We start from the raw sequence: 23924 nt of genomic DNA, 5'->3' as shown, positions 1-23924 counted from the left end.
TTTGTAAACAGAACTACCCGCTCAGGCCAAGATACTCAGCTTCTGATATATGACACAGGATCTTATTTGCCACATTACAAAAAAGATTTTGAGACTTTGGAAAAAGTGCAGAGTAAAGGCCTGGAGACTAAAGCATATGAAGAACGGCTGCAGAAATTGAGTTTGGCTAGTCTTGAGAACAGAAGGACTAGGGGTGACATGAGAGCAATCTTCCAGTATTTGAGGGGCTGCCACAGAGAAGAGTGGGGTCAGCCTATTCTCCAAAGCATCTGAAAGGAGAACAAAAAGTAATGGATGGAAACTAATCAAGGAGAGAAGCAATCTAGAACTAAGCACAAGCTTCCTGACAGAAAGAACAATTAACCAGTGGAAGGGCTTCCCTCCGGAAGTTGTGGGTGCTCCATCACTGGAGGTTTTAAAGAAGAGACTGGAAAGCCATTTGTCTGAAATGGTACAGGGTCCTGCTTGAGCAGGGAGTTGGACTAGAAGACCTCCAAGGTCCCTTCCAGCTCTATTCTGATTAATTAGCTTTAGCCTCAAAGATGAAATCAATAAAGAACAGAGGAATTCAAAGCTGATCCACAAAAGGCATTATTTCTTTTGGCCTCATTTGGATTACCTGATGAGGTGAGGGATAGACTTAATGTATCCTCATATGACCCTCTGCCAATGAAATCACAGTTCCTTCCTCCACTGCTAAAGAACAAATCCAGAAATGAATCACCTAGATTTAATTTCATCTGTACAAATTTGAAAGCCCTTCAAGAAAAAACTTAAGTGCAATGGAAAATTACTAATGGGGGAGACTGATTTCAGGACTAGCTCATCTACTCCCCCTTCTTCCTTTTAAGGAATCTTTTAAGCTACATATTTATAATAATTTCCCTGGAAATAAATCTAACACTGGACAAATCAACATAAATTGAGGCACTTTCAATGGCAAAGTTGAAAAGATATTCTTAACCACTGAGGATCTGAGGGTTTTTCTTTTAAAAAATAGTCTATCTTCTCGCTTTTGAGTACAATTTCTCTTGATGATAATTTTTACTGTACATTTCCCAATACTACTATTGCAACTTTTTACTGTACATTTCCAAATGCTCTCTCTATACCTTTTGCAGGACATATATTTCAGGACATGTCATTGCATGACAGACAATCATGCAGTGACAGAGCAATGGAGAGAGAAGACAGTGTTATCTACCTGCTAAAATTTTAAAACAAACAAAAATTTCCTAACTGTTGAACATTTTAGCTTGTATTTGACACTCATGCATTCCATCTCTCCCTTCCTTCCTTTTTTTTTTTGCTGGAGAAAGTGGCTTATGAGAATAAGTAGCCAATGTGCAGTGGCGTACTTTCCTTTATCACTTACAATGAATGTGTGCTTCAAACCTATCTCTGAAAAGAAGACTGGACACGTTCATGGTTCCTGCCTTGCTGTGGCTGAAGCGGCGTGCACATCTCAAAGAAGCTATGAGCTATGCTGTGCAGGGTCACCCAAGATGGACAGGTCCTAGTGGAGAGTTCTCACAAAATGTAATCCTCTGGAGAAAGAAATGGCAACCCACTCCAGCATCCTTGCCAAGAAAACCCCATGACCAGTACCAAAAGGCTAAAAGACATGATGCTGGAAGGTGACCCATCAAGTCAGAAGGTGTCCAATAACCCTAGGAGACAGTAGAGGTCAGGGGGGGCTGGCATGCAACAGTCCATGAGGTTATGAAGAGTTGGAAACGATTTAGCAACTGAGCAATAACAAGAAGGAAGGCTGCTCTTTGATCTAAGATGGGCGACCATGACCATCTTTTGGGAGAAGGAAAACATGTTTTTTAAAAACCCCAAGATCATAGCAGGTGGTATAAGGCCCCACAACATCACCCCACTAATTCCAAGAAGGGAAATTAGCCTCCAAGGGATTGTCTATTTTGGCAAGGAGCATTTGTAATAATATGTGAGAATGATGGTAGGAGACAAGGCCATGGCCCAGAGCTGCATAACAGGCAAAGAAAGCAACTCAGAAAGAAACCTCAGTCACTTCTCAGGCTGTAAAACAGACGGGGAAAATTTATACTTTCAGACTTTCAAGATTCTGTTAATGTAGCCTTACAATAAATTTGAATCAGCTCAGCTGGTCATGTTTCCTGTCTGCTCCACCTGGGGAGACGGAACCATTTCAGGGGCTCACAATGTTATATATTGCCACAATATGAGAAAAGATGTTGAGATTTTGCAGAGAAGGGCAACAAAGATCACTGCAGCTTTTCAAGAAGAGATTGGACAGCCAATTGTTCAAAATAGTATAGGGTCTCCTGCTTGAGCATGGAGTCGGACTAGAAGACCTCCAAGGTCCCTTCCAATTCTGATGTTCTGTTAAGGCAGCTGCAAAATGGGTGTTGCAGGACCCAGTACAACTTAGGGATACAGGTTGACTTTCCATACCATAAACCCAAATTCACTGTTCATCCGGAGGAGACTCAAAAATGTCCTTACCTTTTTGCAAAGAACCATCTGGTGATCAAAGAGGAAGAAGACCCGCTGCTGGCTTCGTCCGTAAGGCTGATATATCCATGACATCTCTCCCGTGTAGATCAACTCAGAGCTGCGATCCAAAATGTCCTCTCCCTGAAATGAAAGGAGAAACAATCACCCCAAAACCAAAACCTAGCACCAGAACAAAGAGATTTGAAAGTCCCTATGTTTAAGTTAGCTTTATTCAGAAGTGGCCTCTCTTTCTTAGCTACCTACACAACATTTCCTATAATAGATTAGAAAGTTAAAAAGATTCAGCAATTAAGCTCAATTCTTGATGAAGGCATCTGTGCAATCAACTCATTTTATTTTGTTTCCTGGGCCTATATGATGCTCTAATCATAGCTGACTTTATATATAGCATTAAATAAATTGAGGTTTATTCTTCATTCAATTTCCCACTACCTAACAGGCCTAGTTTCCCCCTCCCAAATCCTAACCAGGTTTGGCTTATGAGTTAGCAAGGTGTTTCTGCTGCTTGCTAAGCATACTTTCATTTCTACAAATGCCTTCTCATTTGAGATTCTGAACTGTGCAAGTGTTCTCCTCTGTAAAGGTGTAATTGTATCCGTGAACATATCACTTTGTGGTTTTGTTTACTCACCCCGACTATTCTTGCTATCTTAAGCAAGAATAGTAGGGGTGAGTAAACAAAACCACCAGAGCCGAGGTGGTGCAGTGGTTAAATGCAGCACTGCAGGCTACTTCAGCTGTCTGCAGTTCTGCAGTTCGGCTGTTCAAATCTCACCGGCTCAGGGTTGACTCAGCCTTCCATCCTTCCGAGGTGGGTAAAATGAGGACCCAGATTGTTGTTGGGGGCAATATGGTGACTCTGTAAACCGCTTAGAGAGGGCTGAAAGCCCTATGAAGCGGTATATAAGTCTAACTGCTATTCCTTCCCCTAAAAGAAGCCATGTAAAATACTAGCTGTCTTCTTTCTCAAGTTTTGCTATCCATAATCACAAATCTGCAAGTGTTGTAGCTTCTGGATCTTTTCCAAGGGTTATTTTGCAGCAACATTCTGAGTGTATCTTGCAAATGAGCCTTTGCAGCCCCTATTTGTCCAATACAGGTAGTCCTCAAGTTACAACAGTTCATTTAGTGACTATTCAAAGTTACAATAGCACTGAAAAAGTGACTTATGGCCTTTTTCACGCTTACAACTGTTGCAGTATCCTCATGGTCACATGATCAAATTCAGATGCTTGGCAACTGGTTCATATTTATGATGGTCGCAGCGTCCCAGGGCCCCGTGATCTCCTTTTGTAACTCTATGACAAGCAAAGTCAATGCAGAAGCCAGATTCACTTAACAACCGAGTTACTAATTTAACAACTTCAGTGGTTCACTTAACAAATGCGATAAGAAAGGTCATAAAATGGAGTAAACTTCACTTAACAAATGTCTTGCTTAGCAACAGAAATGTTGGGCTCAATTGGGGTCATAAGTCAAGGACTACCTGCAATGCAGCCCAAAACTTCCTCATTTGCCCTGGTGCCATTCAGAAGACCTTGCATAGCATCTTGAGATCTTTGGCAAAAGATACCGTCTGCATTTTCATATTGAAGTGAGAATGGGGGCGGATGTTAAAGATTGGAGCGGGCTGTGTTTCTATGGGAGATTCTTGATTCTAAACCTCTAAATAGTCTGTAATTTTTCTACAATCTTCCATCAATAAGCTGCCTTTTCATTTTCCCATTTTCTCCTTCACTTTATAAAAAAGTTCCCTTGAAAAGTTCACAGCAGAATTTGGTTTAGGATGTATGGCGTGAACTCCACCCACAGAAACAACAATTTACTTTCTTTTCACATAGACACCAATCCTGTTCTAGGATCGACATGGCCTGGTTGACACCAGAAATTGGGGACTTGATTAAGGAAGCAGCAATTGAGGTCAACACCTGGGCCGATCACAATCCACTCTTATTGGTGTGGAAGGGAGTAAGGCAGGGGAGGAAGAGAAGGTGGATGATGAATACAGAGATAGTGAAAGAACAAGAATTTCAGCAAATGTTTAAAAGGGAAATGAGGTTTTTTTTTGAAGAAAATAGGAAAGGAGTAACCCCACAAATACTTTGGGATACGGCCAAGGCTTATATGAGAGGCCTAGCTATTAAACATACAATAGGTACCCACAGGAAAAAATTAGAAGAGAGGGCAAAATGGGTAACTAAACTGGAGGTGGTAGAAAAAGCCTTGCAACAGAACCCACTAGACGACAGGAAAAAAGAAGAAATGGCTAGAATTAAGCATGGGATCTCTCTTTTAGACCAGGAGGATGTTGCTCGAAAACTTAGGGGGATTAAGCAAAACTTTTTTGAGCATGCTAACAAACCGGGTCGCTGGCTCTCTTATAGACTTCGAAAAGAAAGAGAGAGCAGACGTATAGCTCAACTGCAGAATAGTAAAGGGGAATTAGTAGAAACCAAGGGGGAGAAACAGGAAATTATCCAAGGCTTTTTTCAGCAACTATATAGTAGGGAAGAAGTTTCTGAGGTCCAAATTAAGGAATTTTTAGATAATGCAAATCTACCCAAGATCTCAAATGAAGCAAAAGGGGTACTGAACCAAAAGATAACATTAGAGGAACTAGAAAAGGCAGTTAAAAAAATGGGAAACAACAAAACCCCTGGCATGGATGGTTTGCCAGTTGAAATCTATAAATCTTTTTTGGAAATTTTAGGACAAGAGATGATAGCAATATTTAATGCTGTCTTGACGGATTCTATTGCACCGAAATCATGGGCCGAGGCCTATATAACCCTTTTGCCTAAAGTTGGAGCTGACCGTACCCAAATTAAAAACTATAGGCCCATTTCACTTTTGAATGTGGATTATAAAATCTTTGCAGCTATATTGGCAGATAGACTCAAATTTTTCCTTAACAAATTTATACACTCTGATCAGAATGGCTTCCTGCCGTCAAGGCATTTGAAAGACAATGTCAGAATTATTTTGGATGCCTTAGAATATAATGAAGCTCGGCCAGATAAACAAGTGGCCTTTATGTTTCTTGATGCACAAAAGGCTTTTGATCGGGTAAATTGGAATTTTATGTTGTCACAACTAGAAAACATGAAGTTTGGAGAAAGTTTTTTAAATGCAATTCGGGCAATTTATGTACGACAAACCGCGACAATATTGGTAAACGGAGAAGAGGCGGGTGACATTGTGATTGGTAAAGGCACAAGACAAGGATGCCCGCTATCCCCCCTACTGTTTATCCTCACATTAGAACCCCTTCTTAGAATAGTGAGAAGCGATACACAAATTAAAGGGTTACGAGTTAAAGCTCAGGAATTCAAGGTCCAGGCTTTCGCCGATGACCTTGTTTTTATCCTGGAGGACCCTATGGCGTCTGGGATACAACTTTTGTAAAATAGAAGAGTACGGTAGGATAGCGGGGCTACGTATAAACAAAGAGAAGACAAAACTGTTAATTAAAAATATGACTCTGAACCAGAAAAGGGAAGTACAAAGCCTGTTAGGGATCAACATGGCCCACAAAGTACAATATTTGGGAATTTGGCTGACGGAGAGATGTTCCTCTATCAAGGTAGATAACTATATGAAATTGCTACAACAGGTATCCAAAGATATGACTAATTGGAGTAGCAAACAATTGTCTCTGATGGGCAGGATCGCGACAGTCAAGACATATGTATTACCAAAATTTTTGTTTTTGTTTCAAACGGCACCAACTAAATTGGACAAATTTTTTTTTAAATCCTTGGAGACAATAGTGACACAGTTTATATGGCAAGGCAAGAAAGCACGAATCAAAGCCCAAACTTTACAAAAACGCAGAGAACTGGGAGGCTTCGGAGTACCCAACTGGGAAGCATACTATAACGCAGCAATCATGACATGGGTGAAAGATTGGGTGATGTTGAATAGAAGGCGCCTATTGGCTATAGAGGGACATGACCTCCCCCAGGGATGGCATGCCTCCCTCTGGCAAGAAAGAGACACCCCCCATAGGTACTTCATGGGACATTATATTCGGAAGATTTTGATGGGGGTCTGGGAAAAAATGAGGAAAAAATATTATCTTAGGGTTCCGTGTTGGTTGGCACCATTAGAGGCCTTAACGCATCCAAGTTTATTTAATTGGACAAGAAACATAACATATAAAGATATCATGACAGAAGAGGGCAACATAAAAACAAAGATGGAATTAGAGCAACAGGGCAGGAATTTGGAATGGTGGGAATATCTACAGGTTAGAAACAGGTTTAAAAGTGATAAGGCACGTTTCGGGATCTACCCAAACCCTCAGGGGCTAGATAAGATCTTGTTTGGTGGAGACAAAAAAATGTTATCGAAGATTTACCAATTTTTGACCTGCCAAGATACTAATGAAGAGATGGACAAAAGCCTTCTAACAGTATGGGAGAGAAACCTAGGTTATGAAATTGAAATGGGCAAATGGTGGGATCTATGGAGTAAGACCATTAAACTTACAACATCTACTGCATTCAAAGAAAACATATACAAGATGGTTTATAGGTGGCACTTCCCCCCAACGAGGTTAGCTAAGATGTTTCCTGGGTTATCTCCATTGTGTTGGAAATGTGGAAGAAAGGATGGCACATTCTACCATATTTGGTGGTCCTGTACTGAGGCCACGAAATATTGGAAAAGGATTAAAAAATGGTTAAAAGAGGTTACCGGGGCAAACATTGAATGGAGACCTGAGAACCTGTTACTAAGCATCAAACCAGATAACATAAGCAGTTCAATATGGCATTTGAGCCTGCATATAATTGTGGCCGCAAGAATAACCTATGCACAATTTTGGAAATCCACCACTATACCGCCGGAAGATGCTTTAATTAAAAAGATCTACGAATGTGCAGAAATGGACAGAATGACGGGTTGGCTGAGGGACAAAGGAGAAACAGAACATTATCTTAGCTGGAACCTATGGTATATGTGGGCGACTAGGAGAACAGCAGGGACTTAAATTGGGGAAAATTAACATAGGTACCGTAATAGATCCCTGAATCTTGCAATGAGAAGATGTGGCTTAGAGACCTAATAATGAGGAAAGAAAGAAAAACTGGGCTGTGAATGACTGTCACCGTAGGGGGGGGAGGGGGGGTTGTATGTCTAAAACGGCATTTGTATCTGTATGTTTTACTTTATATTGTTATGTATGATTTGTCTTGCTTATGTCGTTGTATTTATGTCGCTGTATTGTTTTTTCTGTTTTTTAAAGGTAATAATGTTTAATAAAAATTATATTTAAAAAAAAAAAGAATTTGGTTTAAGATCCTTTGACTCAGCTGTAATTTTACAAAAAAAACACTTCTAGCTTCAAGAGAGTGGCCCTTGAGTTGACCACGCTCATGAGCAGCCGCCCGGCAATGCCCCTTTCCAGCTGGGCAGAGCGCCACTCACTGACCCAGTAATAGCAATAGCAGTTAGACTTATATACCGCTTCATAGGGCTTTCAGCCCTCTCTAAGAGGTTTACAGAGTCAGCATATTGCCCCCAACAACAATCCGGGTCCTCATTTTACCCACCTCGGAAGGATGGAAGGCTGAGTCAATCATGAGCCGGTGAGATTTGAACAGCCGAACTGCAGAACTGCAGTCAGCTGAAGTAGCCTGCAGTGCTGCATTTAACCACTGCACCACCTCAGCTCTCTAATATCCCAAAGGCGCTAAGCCACGTGGCGCTCTGCCCAGCTGGAAAGAGAGGTTGCCGAGCACTTGTTCTGCCTCCAGCTCACATGCCTCCCTGCCTCACCATGCCCAACTCTCCCTGCAGGGCTGGGCCAGGGCGCTGCCACACCACTGCCGCCACCACCCCACTGCCACCACTGCCGCCATGCTCCGAGCATAACCAGCTTCCAAACTCCAGAGATCCGCTGCCGAGTCTTCCGGCAGTGGCCGCTCTGGGACCACACTCTATGGTTGTGGGCTGGCTGTTGATGTGAGAGCAGCTGCCCAACAACCCCCCGTTCCAGCTGGGCACAGCGCCACCTACCAACTTAGTGGTATCCCAAAGACGTCAAGCAATGTGAGTGCCTTTGCCCCCCCTCCCTGGCTCCTGCGGCTTTGCGCCTTCGGGATATCTCTAGGTTGGTGAGTGGCGCTCTGCCTGGCTGGAGGGGGGTTGTCCAGGGAGCTTATTATTAGAGGAGGGTGTATTTTTTTGCCCACAGGAAAAATATGGCATGGTCTTATTATCAGGACATGTCACAGTATTCTTTCTTTCTCTTTCTCTCTCTCTCTCCTCTCTCTCTCTCTTTCTCTCTCTCTCTCTCTCTCTCTGTATGTGTGTGTGGGGGAGAGTGAGAGTGAATGTATAGTGAAATGAAATCTGTAACTTTAAGGTATGCTATCAAGCTTGCACACACACACAAAAACCTCTAGTATCTGTTTACAAATAAATACACTGCCAACTGATGTATAAAATCCCTTCTCACTACTATGAGTGATCCATGTCTTCCTCCATGTTGAGATCTCTACCAGACATTTGTGAGTTCATTGCAGGATCTCCGCTGTTCCTCACAGTGAACTCTTCTGGACAGAGAGTTCTGATGTTGTTCCTTCCAGCTTAAGGAGCCACAGCCTCAAGTGCTCCACTACTGGGAGTGCTTTGACCTTTAGTTTCCATATCATCTCCAAGTTCTTCCTTCATGGCCTGGTACTTTTCCAGTTTCTCAAGTGGCGTCCTGGCCCTGGCGGCGGTGGGAAGACGGTGCCAGAGCCCTGCGATGGTGCTGGAGCCCTGCGAAGGAGGCCTGGCGGAGCTTGGCGACGTCCAGCCGGCTTCAAACGTGGAGGTGGTTTTCTTTTTTCCTCTTCCGGCGCGGCCTGGTCCTAGCGCCTCATCCCCAGCCTCGCGTGATCCTGCAAGCCGGGCATTCCGCACCCTAGCCTGGCTTGGAAGAGGAGCCTTATGCCGGGCCTTCCAACCGCCCAGTGAGCCCCTGCTTCCCCCATGCTGGTGGCCCGGCCGTCCCCCTCGCTCTGAGGAGGAGGAGGAGGAAAAGAAGAGGAATAAGACTTCCCCCCATCCCTTCCAGCTGGTCCAAGCAGAAGGAAGAGGGGAAGGCGCTGAGCAGCTGGGGGCAGCCCCCCCCTCAGGCCTCTGCCAAGGGGAGCCATGTCGAACACCGGCTGCAGCCCCCTGCCCACCATGACGGAGAACCTGGAGCAGGACATTAAAAGCTGCATGACGGTAGCGGAAAATTTTCAGTTTCTGAAACTAACATCTATTAAAGATCACCAGTGGCACATCCAGGCATGCTGCGTTCCTACTGGCAAAGGAGAGGGAGGACGAGGAGGATGAGCCTGCCCCCCCAGCTATTGCCAGCTGCCCCAGCCACCTCAGACTTCCTGCGCCACTTACAGGCCCCGCAGAGGAGGAGAACGAGGAGAATGAGGAACTCCCCCCCCAAATACCAACGGCTCCAGCTGCCTCGGACTCGCGCTGAGCGCCTTCCCTGCGGGGCTCGGACGAAGGTCCTTCCCTGCAGAGCTCGGACAAGGGCCCGGTTTCGGGCCAGGCTGCGGGAAACAGCAGAGGAGAGCCCCGTGCGGGAGCTGAAGACCCGGAGGACGCTGATCCAAGATTTCCCCCAAGCGGGCATTTTTTAGCTGGTTTGTTGGGTGTATGAGTGTATGAATGTGAGAGAATATGTGCCCACTTTTAATTTAATTATTATTACCCCTCAGAGAGGGTCCGCAATTTGGGGGTCCTCCTGGATTTGCAGCTGAAACTGGAACATCATCTATCGGCTGTGACCAGGGGGGCCTTTGCCCAGATTTGTCTGGTGCACCAATTGCGGCCCTATTTGGATCGGGAGGCACTTCAAACGGTTACTTACCCCCTTGTTACCTCAAGGCTGGATTATTGCAACGCGCTCTACATGGGGCTACCCTTGAAAAGCGTTCGGAGACTGCAGCTAGTCCAGAATGCGGCCGTGCAAGCGATATTAGGTGCACCGAGGTACACCCATGTTACACCTGTCCTCCTCGAGCTGCACTGGCTACCAATTGGTCTCCGGACGCAATTCAAGGTGTTGGTTATTACCTTTAAAGCCCTACATGGCTTAGGGCCAGCATACCTTCATGACCGCCTACTGCCACATACCTCCCAGCGGCTAGTAAGATCCCACAAATTGGGCCTCCTTCAGATGCCGTCAGTCAGACAGTGTCGGCTGGCGGGCCCCTGGAGGAGAGCCTTCTCTGTCGCTGCTCCGACTCTTTGGAATCAGCTACCCCCAGAGATCCGGACCATACCAACTCTCATGGCCTTCAGGAAAGCTGTAAAAACCTGGCTGTTCCAGCAGGCCTGGGGCTGTTGACCTCATTGTTGAGGTCTAGCCCCCATTAGAATGAATGTATGTGGTGTTGTGATTTTAAACTGTCTTTTTTTCTCTCTTTTTTTCTCTTTTTTTTTGTAAGCTGCCCGGAGTCCTTCGGGATTGGGCGGCATATAAATTTTGATAATAAACAAACAAACAAACAAACAAACAAACAAACAAATAAATTCTTCTTCCTGATATTGCTGTCACTTGACCCTGCTATCACCACTGCTGGCTTCAGGTCTTTGTCTACTACCATGATGATCTTTGATTGACAGTACCTGCCTGTTCATCAGGATCATAGCCCTCTTATTCTCCACCACCTCCTGTAGGGTCTCCCATCCAGACTCAGACAGAGTCTAGTCCATACATTGTGTTGATATTCCCGTCCATAATGCTAGCTACTTGATTGTGCTGTCCAAGGTATGCCTGCATCTTACACCTGCCACTATGTGTTGGACTGTCTCTTGGCAAAATATGCCTCTCAGGTCCCATCTAGTGTGGTAGATCCCTGTTTCAATACGCACATGCACACACACACACACACACTGTAAATAAGTACCATGTGTATCACACTCCCACAAACTTTCCCCAAATGAAGCAGGTACAAGACATTGAGGTTATTATCATGCAAATCATGACATCTGCATTCACTGTAATGAATTTTTACATCAGATGTTTCATTTCCCCAAAACATGCAGAATGATTGGGTTGATGCCATCTACTAAACTAGGTTAAAATTGGTTTGTTTCACAGTATTATGAGTAGGAGGTGACTGTACTTATTTTTTTAAGTTGTTTAAATCAAGCCACCATAATACTATAATAATATTTATCTGCATGGGGTATAACCTACTTTATGAATATAGCAGTCATGCATGCATAATCCCAATTTAGGATTTAGCAAGCCATAGGAGCCATCAATGAAACCAAACCTGATTATAGCAATGGCACTTAGACCTATATACCACTTCATAGTTTTTTATAGCCCTCTCTAAGCTGTTTACAGAGTCAGCATTTCCTAGGAGCTTGGAAGGATGAAAGGCTAAGTTAACTTTGAGCTGGTCAGAATCAAACTGCTGACAGTGGAATGCAGAGTCAGCCTGAAATACTATATTCTAACACTGCACTACCATGGCTCCTTTTATGGTCCAATTATGGTCATTGTCCAGATGTAATCTGACTACCACATTGTCTAACCTTGACCCTGTTTATGACCCTGAGGATACTAGGGGGGAAAGTAACAGAGTTGCTGTTAGTCAGATGGGCAGGATATAAATTTAATAAAAATAAAATAAAATCATCTAGAGAACTGATGTCTAGTAAGGATCATTCAAGTCTAGTAAGGATCTGACTTTAACACATTTCTCAAAGTTAGAAAGCCTCTAAAGATCATCTTCTACTTTATGAGTGGTCATAGACATGGTTAAATCTTCCAAAAGTGGAATAAGGGAGCCTTCAGAAGGCAGATTATGTTGCCAAGAGAACTCTACCATAATGATCTGTCCAAGGTGCTGAAAAGCTCTGTCATAACTCTGTAGTTTCTTATAATTGGATCTCACTTTGTCTTCTGGTTCCATCATATCCTTTGAGCTGACTTCATATAGGTACCAAATTCACACCAGAGATAATTTATTTGACTTCCAAGACAGTTTTAATTCACAATTGTGTGAATTAAATGCAGCTCTGCTGAACCCTTAAAAGAAGGGGACATTCCAATCCCCAGTGCTTGTTTTTCAGTATCTTTTTAAAAAGGACTCTCATGCAGTGTCTCAGAAGCTAGAGATAACCAGAGTTCATTTAAGGACAAGCAGGAGGAAGAAGAACCTGGATTGTCCATTTATTTAAGAGACTTAGAGAACTGCTCATCTTATGTGCTGTAACTCTGGGCAGCTCACAGCAGCAGTAATAAGAACATTAAAAAACAAAGTTAATACAAAAAAAAATACCTAAATAAATAAAAACAAAAAACCAACTCTTAGGTCTAAATTAATACTTCCCAATAGATAAAAAAAATATCACAGTCACTGAGCTCCAGCCTTACCTAATTCCAAAGCCTATGGGTTAAACTGGTAGCCAGTACAATTCAACAGCAGCAAACTGAGGGGCTCTCAGCACTGTGCAAGCTGCTGCATTCTGGCCCAATAGTAATTTCGGATAGTCTTCAAGGCCAGCCCCAGGTAGAGCATATTTCAGTAATGCACCTAGGAAGCATCAAGGCATGAGTGACAATGAACAAGGCCTCCCTATCCAGAAATGAGCACAAGTGGTGCACAAGGTAGATCTGTGTAAAGGTCCACCTAGCTAGGATGGCTACCTGTTCTGTCCCCCCTTCACGGCTCTTAACAAACTGCAAGACAAATAAACTTAAAAGGAACTTTCTTTATCAGTTCTCAATTCAAACTGGCTTCGAGCCCAAAAATAAACTAATTAAAGTCTCTGCCAGAAGATAATGGACTGAAACACAAACCTTTCTTACTTCAATACAAGGTGAATCAAATGAAAGCAAAGCCCTTCTTCCAAAGTCTCTACAAATCAGGGTTACAGAAATCAAACCACTTTTCCAAGTGTACAGCAAAGAAACCACGATCAAGGATCAAAGAACGCATGAAGGAACGTTGACTCCTGTGACTAGGGCGTGGCGGCATCCGTCCTTTTATCTCCAAACTTGCCTCTAACCAGCCCCAGCTGCATAATGAATCTTGTATCCCGAAAAGACTCACAGCAGACATCTGCTGAGTCACAACAGCTACCTATTTCTTCAGCAAGAGTAGTGAATCCATGAGGACCCTAAATTGCCGACCAAGTTCAGGGGAGTGATCTCCCATTGAATCTCTCAGAATCAAGGGAGACCAAAAAAAACCAAGTCAATCCATCAAGCTAGCATTGAGTTGGAGCCAGTTCCTCCCATCTTGATTCCCACATCCTCTAGACCAGTGGTCTCTAACCTTTCCACCTTGATGACCTGGCACAGTGCAAGGGGGGCATGTGAATAGTAGGCGCATGTGCACACAGCTGATCAGGGGTGGAGATGTGCAAGTGTGCCTCATGAAGATGCTAATGGTGCTGCATCCCATTCTGCCAAATGATCTCACCCAAAATTTTCAGGTTAAAGAAGAGCAAAGAGAGACCCAAATACTGAGGAACCACACAGAGCAGAAGATGGTTTAAGGTTGGACCTTCTTCTCCCACACTGACATTCACTGGAATTAGCCATGAAGGAGGATGAAAAACACTGCAAAACAGAGATCTCGCCTCTCAGTCTCTGAAGCTGCTCCAGAAGCAGCCATGGTCCTTGGAATCAAAAGCTGCCAAGAGACCCAGTCCATCCCTATCCATCTCCAAGAACAACCAATTTAGCTGCTAAAATACCCAGTACTTTATCTCCTTGACCCAGATATCAGATGCTATGTAAAATCTCCTTATTTCCCTGGGGAAGCAGCATTTAGAAAGTCCTGGATTCTTTCAAATGCTACCATAAAGGAAACCTGAGAATGCTACTGTGATAGTGACGCAGTTAAATATTATTATTAGTGGTAGTGAATGGCAAAATCCCACTGACTCCACAGCAGTGATGAATATGCAAATGTCTATATCTAAGAATAACTTTCTCCAATGCAGTGCCAAGTAGATGCGTGTGGCCCTCGGGGATAACTGCTAGAGAAAAAAACAAGAATACACAGAAGAAAATGGTATAATCTTTACTTCGGGCATTTCATTGTGATGGAGGAAGAAATTGGCATATCTGCAATGCTTGGTAAACAACAGTCCAATGCTGTGGGGTCCTTGGTGCCCTCTGAGCTTGATTGTTTTCTTGCAAATGTTTCATTATCAAACTAGCTAACATAATCAGTGTTAGAAGGGAGTGGTGTTTGCTCTAATTTTCTATACTAGTGGCTTGCCTTGTTAAAATAACAAGTTATCTCAGGGGCAATGAATCACCTGTAGCCCTTAAACAAATGCATCTAAATCTTGCCCAGTTTCAGATGGGACACCTGTTTCTTAAGAGCAAGGCTCACCCTCCTTGAAGCAATCTCTTTCTTGGACATCAAAGGAAAGACTCAGAGATCAACTTCAAAGAGGCTCTAAAGACCAACAACTTTGCTGAGGACAACTGTCCCCCTTCAAGCCTCCTAGTGATCACAATCCATCCACTCAAGCCGGACACTATGGCAGTGTTAATCCAATTTAACTATATTACCCTGCTGATAATAAATTCTTATTTGCTCCCAATGAGACACAAAACCCAGATCACTGAACTGAACAGGAAACATCTGCTACTGATCTAATGTTGATGAATTCAAATGCTTCTGTAGTCCTGGGAGGTGGCCTCAATGCTAGATGGGGCCCTAACAACTACCTTGTCTATGCAAAGCCTAAATGTTCCCCTTCCAACCTGAAGATAATGGATGCCTTCTCACCTGTTGCTCAGAGGATCAAAATCAAACTTTGCAGGCTTCTGTCTGGCTCGGCCTTTATGCTAAACCTCCACCTTTTAAATGGCCCTCTTGAAAGTGACCTTCCAACCAAACTCATCTATCGTTGACAGTGAGAATCAATGGAACAGCTTGTTTCCTGCAGTTGTGGATACTTGATACCATCATTGATGGTTTTCAAGATTGTCCATGTCAGATGCAAAAGACCAGGTCCCCATTGAATTAAACTGATTTATTGCTAAAAACCTACACACAGGAATAATCTTCTCATCCGGTGGTCAGCACCTGTTTGGAGCTTGATAAGGGTCCATGGAATTCAAGGTGTGGTGGTGGTCTTAGTCCACTTGTAACACTGTAGGGATTCTAGGCTAATCCAATTTTAACTCTGCCCCAGGCTCTTCCACTCCTTCCCTCATAGTCTGGGACAGTTTAAGGGCTTCTGCCTTGGACAGGAGATTGAAATAGAAGCCCTCCAAGGTCTCCTAATTATAATTATAATCTTATAATTCAATGACTACACAATCATCTCTAAGGCCTTTCTCTTGATCACAAACCCCTAATTTTTCTTGCAGGATTTAAGCAGTGGAAATAAGTCTTCCTCACCTCTACAGCCTCAGATAATGATCCAGATGAGGGGAAAAAGAACTCCATAAGAGTGGATTTTCCAAATAAGTCTCACAGATGACCAAACTGCTTGTGCAAAAAAACACCCCCAAAGCTGCTGTTCCTCCTCCCCAGAGGGGCCAGGTTGCTTGGAACCAGGCAGCCTTGCTTTGGGTTGCATTATTCTGCAAAGCATCACTGGGGCTCTTGTGCGCTAATGAGCAGCTGATTACCAGATTGACAGAAAGAGCAGAATGAAAAGAAGAGGGATGGAGCAATGACCCCTCTCTTTTTCATACTGCTTCTGGCAGTAGGTTGGGGAGGGGAGCAAGGCTTTCCCCCCGCCCCCCTTTCCCCACCACTCTGGGGGGTCCTATCTCATCACGCTGCCTGAACGTTGAAAAACAGGATGTTGGCTGCGTGTATCACATTTTTATTCACACTGACCTCTGGATTTAATGATGCGGCATTGCTCTCCCGTATGTTACATAATTAACAGCACAGAGGTTTTCATTAGGGGCGTCACAAATAACTGAAAGAAGTGGGAGACAGAAGCAATTTAAAGGGACAGCACCAATTACATTTCTGTACAGTTAGTCATTTCCCTAGAATCTGATAATACCAAGACATGCCAAAAAACCACTTAGAGAATGAGAATATAGAAGTGAATTAGGATGTAATACAGAGGGGTCATGTCATACTAATTAGATGTGCTAATCAGAAGAAAGGAACAATAGCCAGCAGAAAGATATCTCAGTGCCTTTCTTACCAAGAAGACTCAACAATGAAAATGAACATAAGAAGTGGCTAGGAAAATAAGCTTGTAATGTATCTTTGTGTTTCTTTCAGACAAGCCAATTCATCAAGGGATGTGCCAACCTTGGCAACTTTAAGATACATGGAGCTAGACTTCTAGAATGCTGAGAGGGGAGCACATAGAAGTTGCCAACATTGAGAAATGCTACTCTAGATGAGAAGACGCACATCTGCATTAACAGAGGGATAGAATCAAGAGCAAGAATGAAGTTTTAGTATCACTTGATAATGCCTTAGTAAGACTGCATTTATTTTTACTGCAGACGTTGGTTAGATTCAACTTCAACTCTGGCAATGGACCAACTTAGGGGGGAGCACCCCAAACCACTAGGGACACACAGCACTGGGCATCATTGTTGTTTGCTTTTCCAGCCTTAGAACCAAGAGTCAACATTCCACCATATGGTGGAACTGATGCTCTGCACGCAGGTTGCGTTTGTAGCTTTGATATTATTTTAAATTTCTAGCCTGTGAGAACCGATATATTTTTGTGAATGGGAAAAACAAAATAATAAATAAATAAATACATACATGCACACAGTACATACATATCTCCATGGCACTGGTCGTGCTGATAACAGAATAACAGAGAACTGCTCTGTCCTAAGGCATCCATTCTCTTGCCCTTGCTGGGAGAGTTCCAACCAAACCTACCAGCAATTTTTTTTTGAACCTGAAGGTCTTTCTTTTAGGCCTTTCTCCCTTTTGCCTGTTAAATACTCAATAAGGCTAAGGGAAGATAAAAGTCAGAGCTGGGTTCCCATTCCTGTCTTAGGAACCAGACCCTATCTGGATATCCCAGCTGAAAATGTAGTTGTCAAACCTGCAGGTGACTCAGGCCATCTTGATCTCCAAGGCCTCCCTCTCTCCATACAAAGAGGTTTCGTGTCTTGTTCTGACTTCAGATTTTGAACATATTCACAGCCAAAGAGCGGTGAGTTTGGGTGGGCATAATTGGGTTATGGTAACCCCAGAATATGTCCAGATGTGGAGCATCAGCAACACAATGGGGTGGAATGGAAGTCAGAGATAAAAATAGGGAAAACTGGCTTCTCAACAAGGGGGCAGGGGAGAGGGGAACGGCTTCCGTTTCAGTTTTCTTTCAATTTTTTATTCTATGAAAAGTCTGTCTTTGCCCAGAAGGTTTAGGGTCATCCTGCTACCGAGCAAACAGGAGAAGAATGGACTATAAGAAGATAATTCTAAAGAGATTATGGACATATCTTTTATGTAGAAAGATGTAACAGGACAGTAGATGCTTTCATATTGAAACTCAACACAATAAATAGAATGTAGTAAGGATTCCCACCAGGGAGGGCATTGATTCCAGAGGAGGAAGAGACAACTCAGCCGAGAGACCACCTGTGTGTGAGAGAGAGGGTGAAGACAGTCCCTCCCTATTAATTCCCAGAGTATTTCTGTACATGCAGAAAGTAGAGTCCTCGCTAGAAAGATTTGGTCTACAGGGGTGAAAACAATAAATAACTCAGCTTGGAAAGATGGTTCCTGGTTTGGGACATGACAGATGGTGACTGTGGAATTCTGGGAGTTGAAGCCCACCCATGGTGGCTGAGGGATTCCAGGAGGTGAAGTCATAAGTGTTTTGAGGGGGATTCCCAGGAGGAAGGGGATTTATTTCAAAGGAACAAGAGGCAACTCAGTCCAGTGATCATGTGTGAGAGGAAGAGGGTGAAGACAGTCCCTACATAATAGCCCATAAAGTACATTGTAGATGCAGATAGTGGACTCCTCTGTCTAGTGAGATTTTGTCTGTGAGTCTGAAACAATAAAGACGTCGGATTGGAAGAACTGCCATGGGCCATTCTTGGTTTGGGGCCCAACACACAATTTCCTAAAAAGACAGAACTGCCATTGGAAAGAGGCAACTTCCCTGACTGGGTTGCCCCAATCCATTTCAAAGGCAGCTTCTGTCAGTTGGTTCATCCCAACAGAAAATTACTTATTTCCACTAGCAACTGAACATTTCTTGGAAGCTGCACCTGTACAGCTAATTATGCCCTAAAATTCCAGAGCAAAATTATATTGTTATAATTATATTCCTGTTTCAATGGTGAATTCTGGTTAATCTCATCTCCACTCATTTCCATAATGCAGCTGCTTCTTTTTCTCCCAGAGATTGGTAGCTTTGAATTGTTAAGTAAGGCAGGAGAAAGTGGGGTGGGGACACCTCTGCATAGTTGGATGGGCGCCATAGCTCTAAAAACCTACCTCTCACAGTATTAATAATGACGGAACTAAAATAGTTATCGATCCAGCTCAAAGGTCAACTTGCAACTTTCCATCTTCTCATGAATACTAAATATCTTGGTGCTATTCTTTTCTTACCCTAAGATGATATAGAGTTAAGAGGTTTTTCTATTGTATTATTTTTAAAAAAAGACATTGAGACTTTGGAAAGAATTCAGAGAAGAGCAAGAAGGATGGTTAGGGGCCTGGAGGCTAAAAAATATGAAGAAAGGTTGCGGAAATTGGGTATGTCTAGTCTAGTGAAAAGAAAGACTAGGGGTGACATGATAGCAGTGATCCAATATTTGAGAACCTGCCACAAAGAAGAGAGGGACAACTTATTCTCCAAAGCACTCAGAAGGCAAGACAAGGTGCAATGGATGGAAACTAATCAAGGAGAGAAGCAATCAAGAACTGAGGAGAAATTTCTTGACAGTAAGAACATTTAACAAATGGAAAGCTCGCCTCCAGAAGTTGGAGGCTTTTAAGAAGAGACTGGACAACCATTTATCTAAAATGGTATAGGGTCACCTGCTTGTGCAGGGGGTTGGACTGGAGAACTTGCAAGGACCCTTCCAACTAATATTCTCTGTTCTATATTAGGTTAACCTATTTCCCAAAGCAGCAGAAGGCAAGATAAGAACCAATGGATGGAAAGTGGGAGAGAAGCAATACATAGAGCTAAGGAGAAACTTCCTAACAAGGAAATTTACTACTAAAACATATGAAACATCTACTACTAAAACATCTACTAAACAGTAGACGCCTCCAAAGTAAGACCTCCAAGGTCCCTTCCAACTCTGTTGATTTGTTCTGTTTTGTTCTTATCTTACATTAGTTCCCTGCAAACAGTTCCCTGACTATCTTGTTTCTAGTGCTGTTCCTTTAATGAAGTAATAATCCATAATTAATTTGGCATAACTAGTCCTGTCCTTCTCCATTTGTTCTCAAGTTATATATCCATATATGATGCTCTGGTGAATATTAAAGAATCAACAAGGCTCTAAAAAGACAACAACCAAGACACTTAGTTAATCTCCATTAAGAAAAGAATTCCTTATTTGCATTAAAACATGCAAAGGAGTAAAAACAGAAAGAAAAGCAAGTTAATCATGCCCCCCTCTCCTGCCGAAACTCCCCCTCCTGCCAATTTCAGTTCCTCCCACCAATCCCCACCAATCACATCTTTTAATTTAAATTAAATAATTAACATATGCCAATTAGGTGGCAACTAACTAACAACTAACAAATATCCAAATAAAATATTTATTTCATATTAGTTTTAATTATGTGTAGAACATGAACAACAAAGTCACTGCTCTTTTGAAATAAGGAATATCTGAAAGAAAATATTAAAGGTAAATAAAGCTTTACCTTTAAAAAATTATTTCAAGAATGCATACATTGGAAATAAGAATAAGAAATAAAGAAATAAACATAAGAATATTCTACGATTTGTGAGAAAAGTTGTATTAGATTCCTGGCTGATCAAAGCCTGATAAACATGTGATATTACATACATATTAGAAGTGCAACAAGAAATAAAACAAAGGCCATTTCATCTCTCTGGAAATGAGACAGCTAATTTTGCCTGACTAAAGCATAGCTCTGATATATTCGTTAAGCCATTTACTACACTAGCTTTAAGTAAAAATGTGTTGGGAATTGGATCGTGAGAATAATGATTGTGATTTTACTCAGTGTTTTTTTAAATATGAGTTTACCCTCTTTTAACCTTTACAGGATTTGTTTTTAAGTCACAAAAAGATAGACAGTCCACTCTGGACTAAAATAAGATAAGATAATGTTTATTGCATTTTTTTTCTGTCTATACATAAGCATATATTATAAATGAAATTCTGATGCCTACTCTCAAGTCACACATGCACACACATATGCTGTACACCCCCCCCAACACCCCCCCCCCCACACCACAGTCCATTTTGAATACATAGGGGGAAAAAGAGTCTTGGGAGTTAAAAGGGTGGATACTCTATGGTACAAAGGTATTCCAGAATCTAATGGCTCTGCTTTGGATACCCTGAAACCCCTCCCAGAAGGTAACAAAGAAAACCAGTCATGAAGAAGATGTGTAGCATCCCAGATGAGGTCTATGACAATTCACCCTGGCCAACCCACAATGGACAACTCCCCACAGCCAACTTGCTGTGAACAACTCGCCACAGCCAACTCACTGCGCAACAAAAGTTACACTAATACCGAAGAAATAGTGGAATAGAATCCTTTAAAGAAAGGATGCCAAAGGAGGACAAAATAAAAAGTGAATGACAAAAATTAAAACATATAAAATATGTTGGGTTGTCCTACAGCAAGTTGGCCGTGGCTATTTGTCCCATTCCATCCCACACAATCCTGCAGACTCTGGTCAAGCAGCGCTTATATGCCATGTCCTGGATAGAAAGAAGTGGACTTCCAATAATCTTTGGAATAAATACCGTATTTTTCAGAGTATTATTTCCCTCAAAAAAGAGGGTGAAAATCTGGGTGCGTCTTATTATACACTGAATACAGCATTTTTGGCCTCCTGAAACTCTGCCCCCTTCATCAAAATGGCTATGCATAGCTTTTAGGAGGCTTCCAGAGTGCTCCTAGGGGCTGGGGGGGGGGCAGAAATGAGAGAAACATTTTTGCTTGTTTTTGCCCCCCGCCAGCCCCCATGATCCCTCTATAAGCCTCCTAAAGGCCCTTTTTTGACAAAAAACAGACCAGTTTTTGCGAAAAATGGGCCATTTTTGGGAGGGCTGCAGACTGCAAAAACCTTTTTTAAAATTTGCCTCTTCAAAATCTTGATGCGTCTTATACTCTGAAAAATACGGTACTTCGGGTATGGTTCACAAGAGGCAAGGATGTTTCAAACACTAGACTTGCGCCTGCAAAATTTTCAGCTAATGACTTGGTTAAAACAGAATCACATTAAGAGAGTTTCTTTTTTTAAATATAGAGAAATTGCTCAAATTAGGTGTATCCAGAGAAGAGCATAGAGATCACATCTCAACATGTTAGTAGACCAAGATAAGATTTGTGTCCTAAGTTATAAATGGCTAATTGTCTTAATTGCAATGAGAGAAGAGTAATGTAGAAATCAAGTTAATTCATCACCATGAAGATCAAGACATGAGTGGTTCAAGTCACACGTCCACAAATGTAGCTTCTGTGAAGCAGGCTTAGGTCAGATGATGCTATCAGCAGAGGGACACCCAGCCCACAAAGGAAGAATTGATAGGAAAAGGAGCAGAAAGAGCAACATTAACCGCTTTAAGTAGAGAAAAGAATAGTTTTGTCTCTACAAAACCCTTTCTGTATTTTGTACTTAAAAATGAAATGTTCACTCACTAGCTTGTTATAAAAAATAGCTAGTAGTTATTAAGTAAAAAGATTGAGGCTGTAATTATTTTTATTTTACTACACTGAAAAATATTGGAAGTCAATGCTTTCTGTCTCCTCTTATTCTTTTCCCCCTTTTTTTCTCTTCTCTTGTCCCACTACTTTTTATTTTCATTTTATATTACTACTACTACTACTACTACTACTACTACTACTACTACTACTACTACTACTACTACTATCCTCAATAGTCATAGGTGCCTTGGGTGCAATCTCAAAATATCCGGAGCACCATTTGAATAGCACCAGCCTTGACAAACTCACCAGTTGTCAATTGCAAAAGGCAGCTTGAGTCAGAACAGCTTACATCCTGCGATGATGAGACCTTTGACACCATGAAAGAAGAACACCTGCCTATCCTGGGTCCTTCGGAAGGACTCGATAGGTGGACCAAAAATGTCAAATCTAGTCTAAACATCGGGCTGGCTGTGCAGTGTACTGTAATACAGGTAGTTCTTGACTTACAACCACAACTGAGCCCAAACTTTATCTTGCTAAGCGAGACATTTGTTAAGTAAGCTTTGCCCCATTCTTGCCACAGTTGTTAAGTGAATCACAGCAGTTGTTAAGTTAGTTACATGTTTGTTAAGTGAATCTGGCTTCCCCATTGACTTTGCTTGTTAGAAGGTTGCAAAAAGGGATCACATGACCCAGGACCACTGTTGCCTCTAAGGTGCGCGCCTGCGCAGCCGCGCACATGGAAAGAAATCCCCGCGCAGCAGTTTCTAACTGCCGCGCAGAGATTTCTACCAAAGCAAACGTGGGGAAGTCCTTTGCAGGCGGCTAGAACTGGCCCCCCGCAAAGGACCTCCCCAGACTTGTTTTGATGAGCCGCCAGTCCTCTTGCTTCTTCTCCTTCACCAGCAAAGCTCCCGCTGGTGCCCCCGCTCTGGGTTATCCCTGCCGCCGCCTCCACCTCCGCCGCTTTCCTACTAGCTCCCGCGACCTCAAAAGCACGGCAGAGGAGGAAGGGGGAGGGATAACGTGGGAGCCAGCTCAGGTGCTCCGCGTGGAGGGAGAGGCACCACTGCCACGGGCGGGGAAGCCAGCGGGAGCTTTGCCGGTGAAGGAGAAGAAGCAAGAGGACTGGCGGCTTTGAAATGCAACCCCCTGGTCCCGCCGGCCACGGATTTGATTCGGCGTAAGTGGGGGCCGAACACATGCTGAGCCGACTTTGCGCAGTGAGGCGGAGTAATTCAACCCCCCCCAAAGAACCTGTGTGTGTGTGTGTGTGTGCGTGTGAGAGAGAGAGAGAGAGAGAGAGAGAGAGAGAGAGAGAGAGAGAATTGGATCAAAATTGGTGGCCAAAGGAGTGGAGGGAGGGAGGGAAGGAAGGAAGGAAGGAAGGAAGGAAGGAAGCCCTGCCCCCTGTGAAAAAAACTGAAGATGGAGCAGTGAATGAATAAACCATAAAAGCAACAAACAGTTAATGCATAAGTAAGCTGAGGAGCAAGTTCTCAACTAAGGAAGAAATATAAGAAAGAAATATAAAAAGCTCAATATGCCAAAACACTTATTTTAGTCTTCATTTAATTACTTGTATTGTAGTCTGATGTAACATCT

At 42.9% G+C, this 23924-nt stretch overlaps 1 protein-coding gene across 10 annotated transcripts in view; it reads right to left on the bottom strand.

Moving 5' to 3' along the window:
- Positions 1–23924, bottom strand: part of ARHGEF9 (Cdc42 guanine nucleotide exchange factor 9) — a 384837-nt gene that overhangs the window by 27731 nt on the left and 333182 nt on the right. For all 10 annotated transcript variants that reach the window (XM_032228177.1, XM_032228179.1, XM_032228180.1 and 7 more), the window contains one exon: positions 2494–2625. In XM_032228177.1, coding sequence (XP_032084068.1) covers positions 2494–2625 — 132 coding nt within the window. The remainder of the gene's footprint in view (positions 1–2493; positions 2626–23924) is intronic.

The sequence above is a fragment of the Thamnophis elegans genome, chromosome 12 (genome assembly GCF_009769535.1).
Source record: "Thamnophis elegans isolate rThaEle1 chromosome 12, rThaEle1.pri, whole genome shotgun sequence".
Lineage (NCBI taxonomy): Eukaryota > Metazoa > Chordata > Lepidosauria > Squamata > Colubridae > Thamnophis > Thamnophis elegans.
The sequence above is the reverse complement of the archived record's forward strand: the minus strand, read 5'-3'. Positions and strand labels throughout refer to the sequence as shown.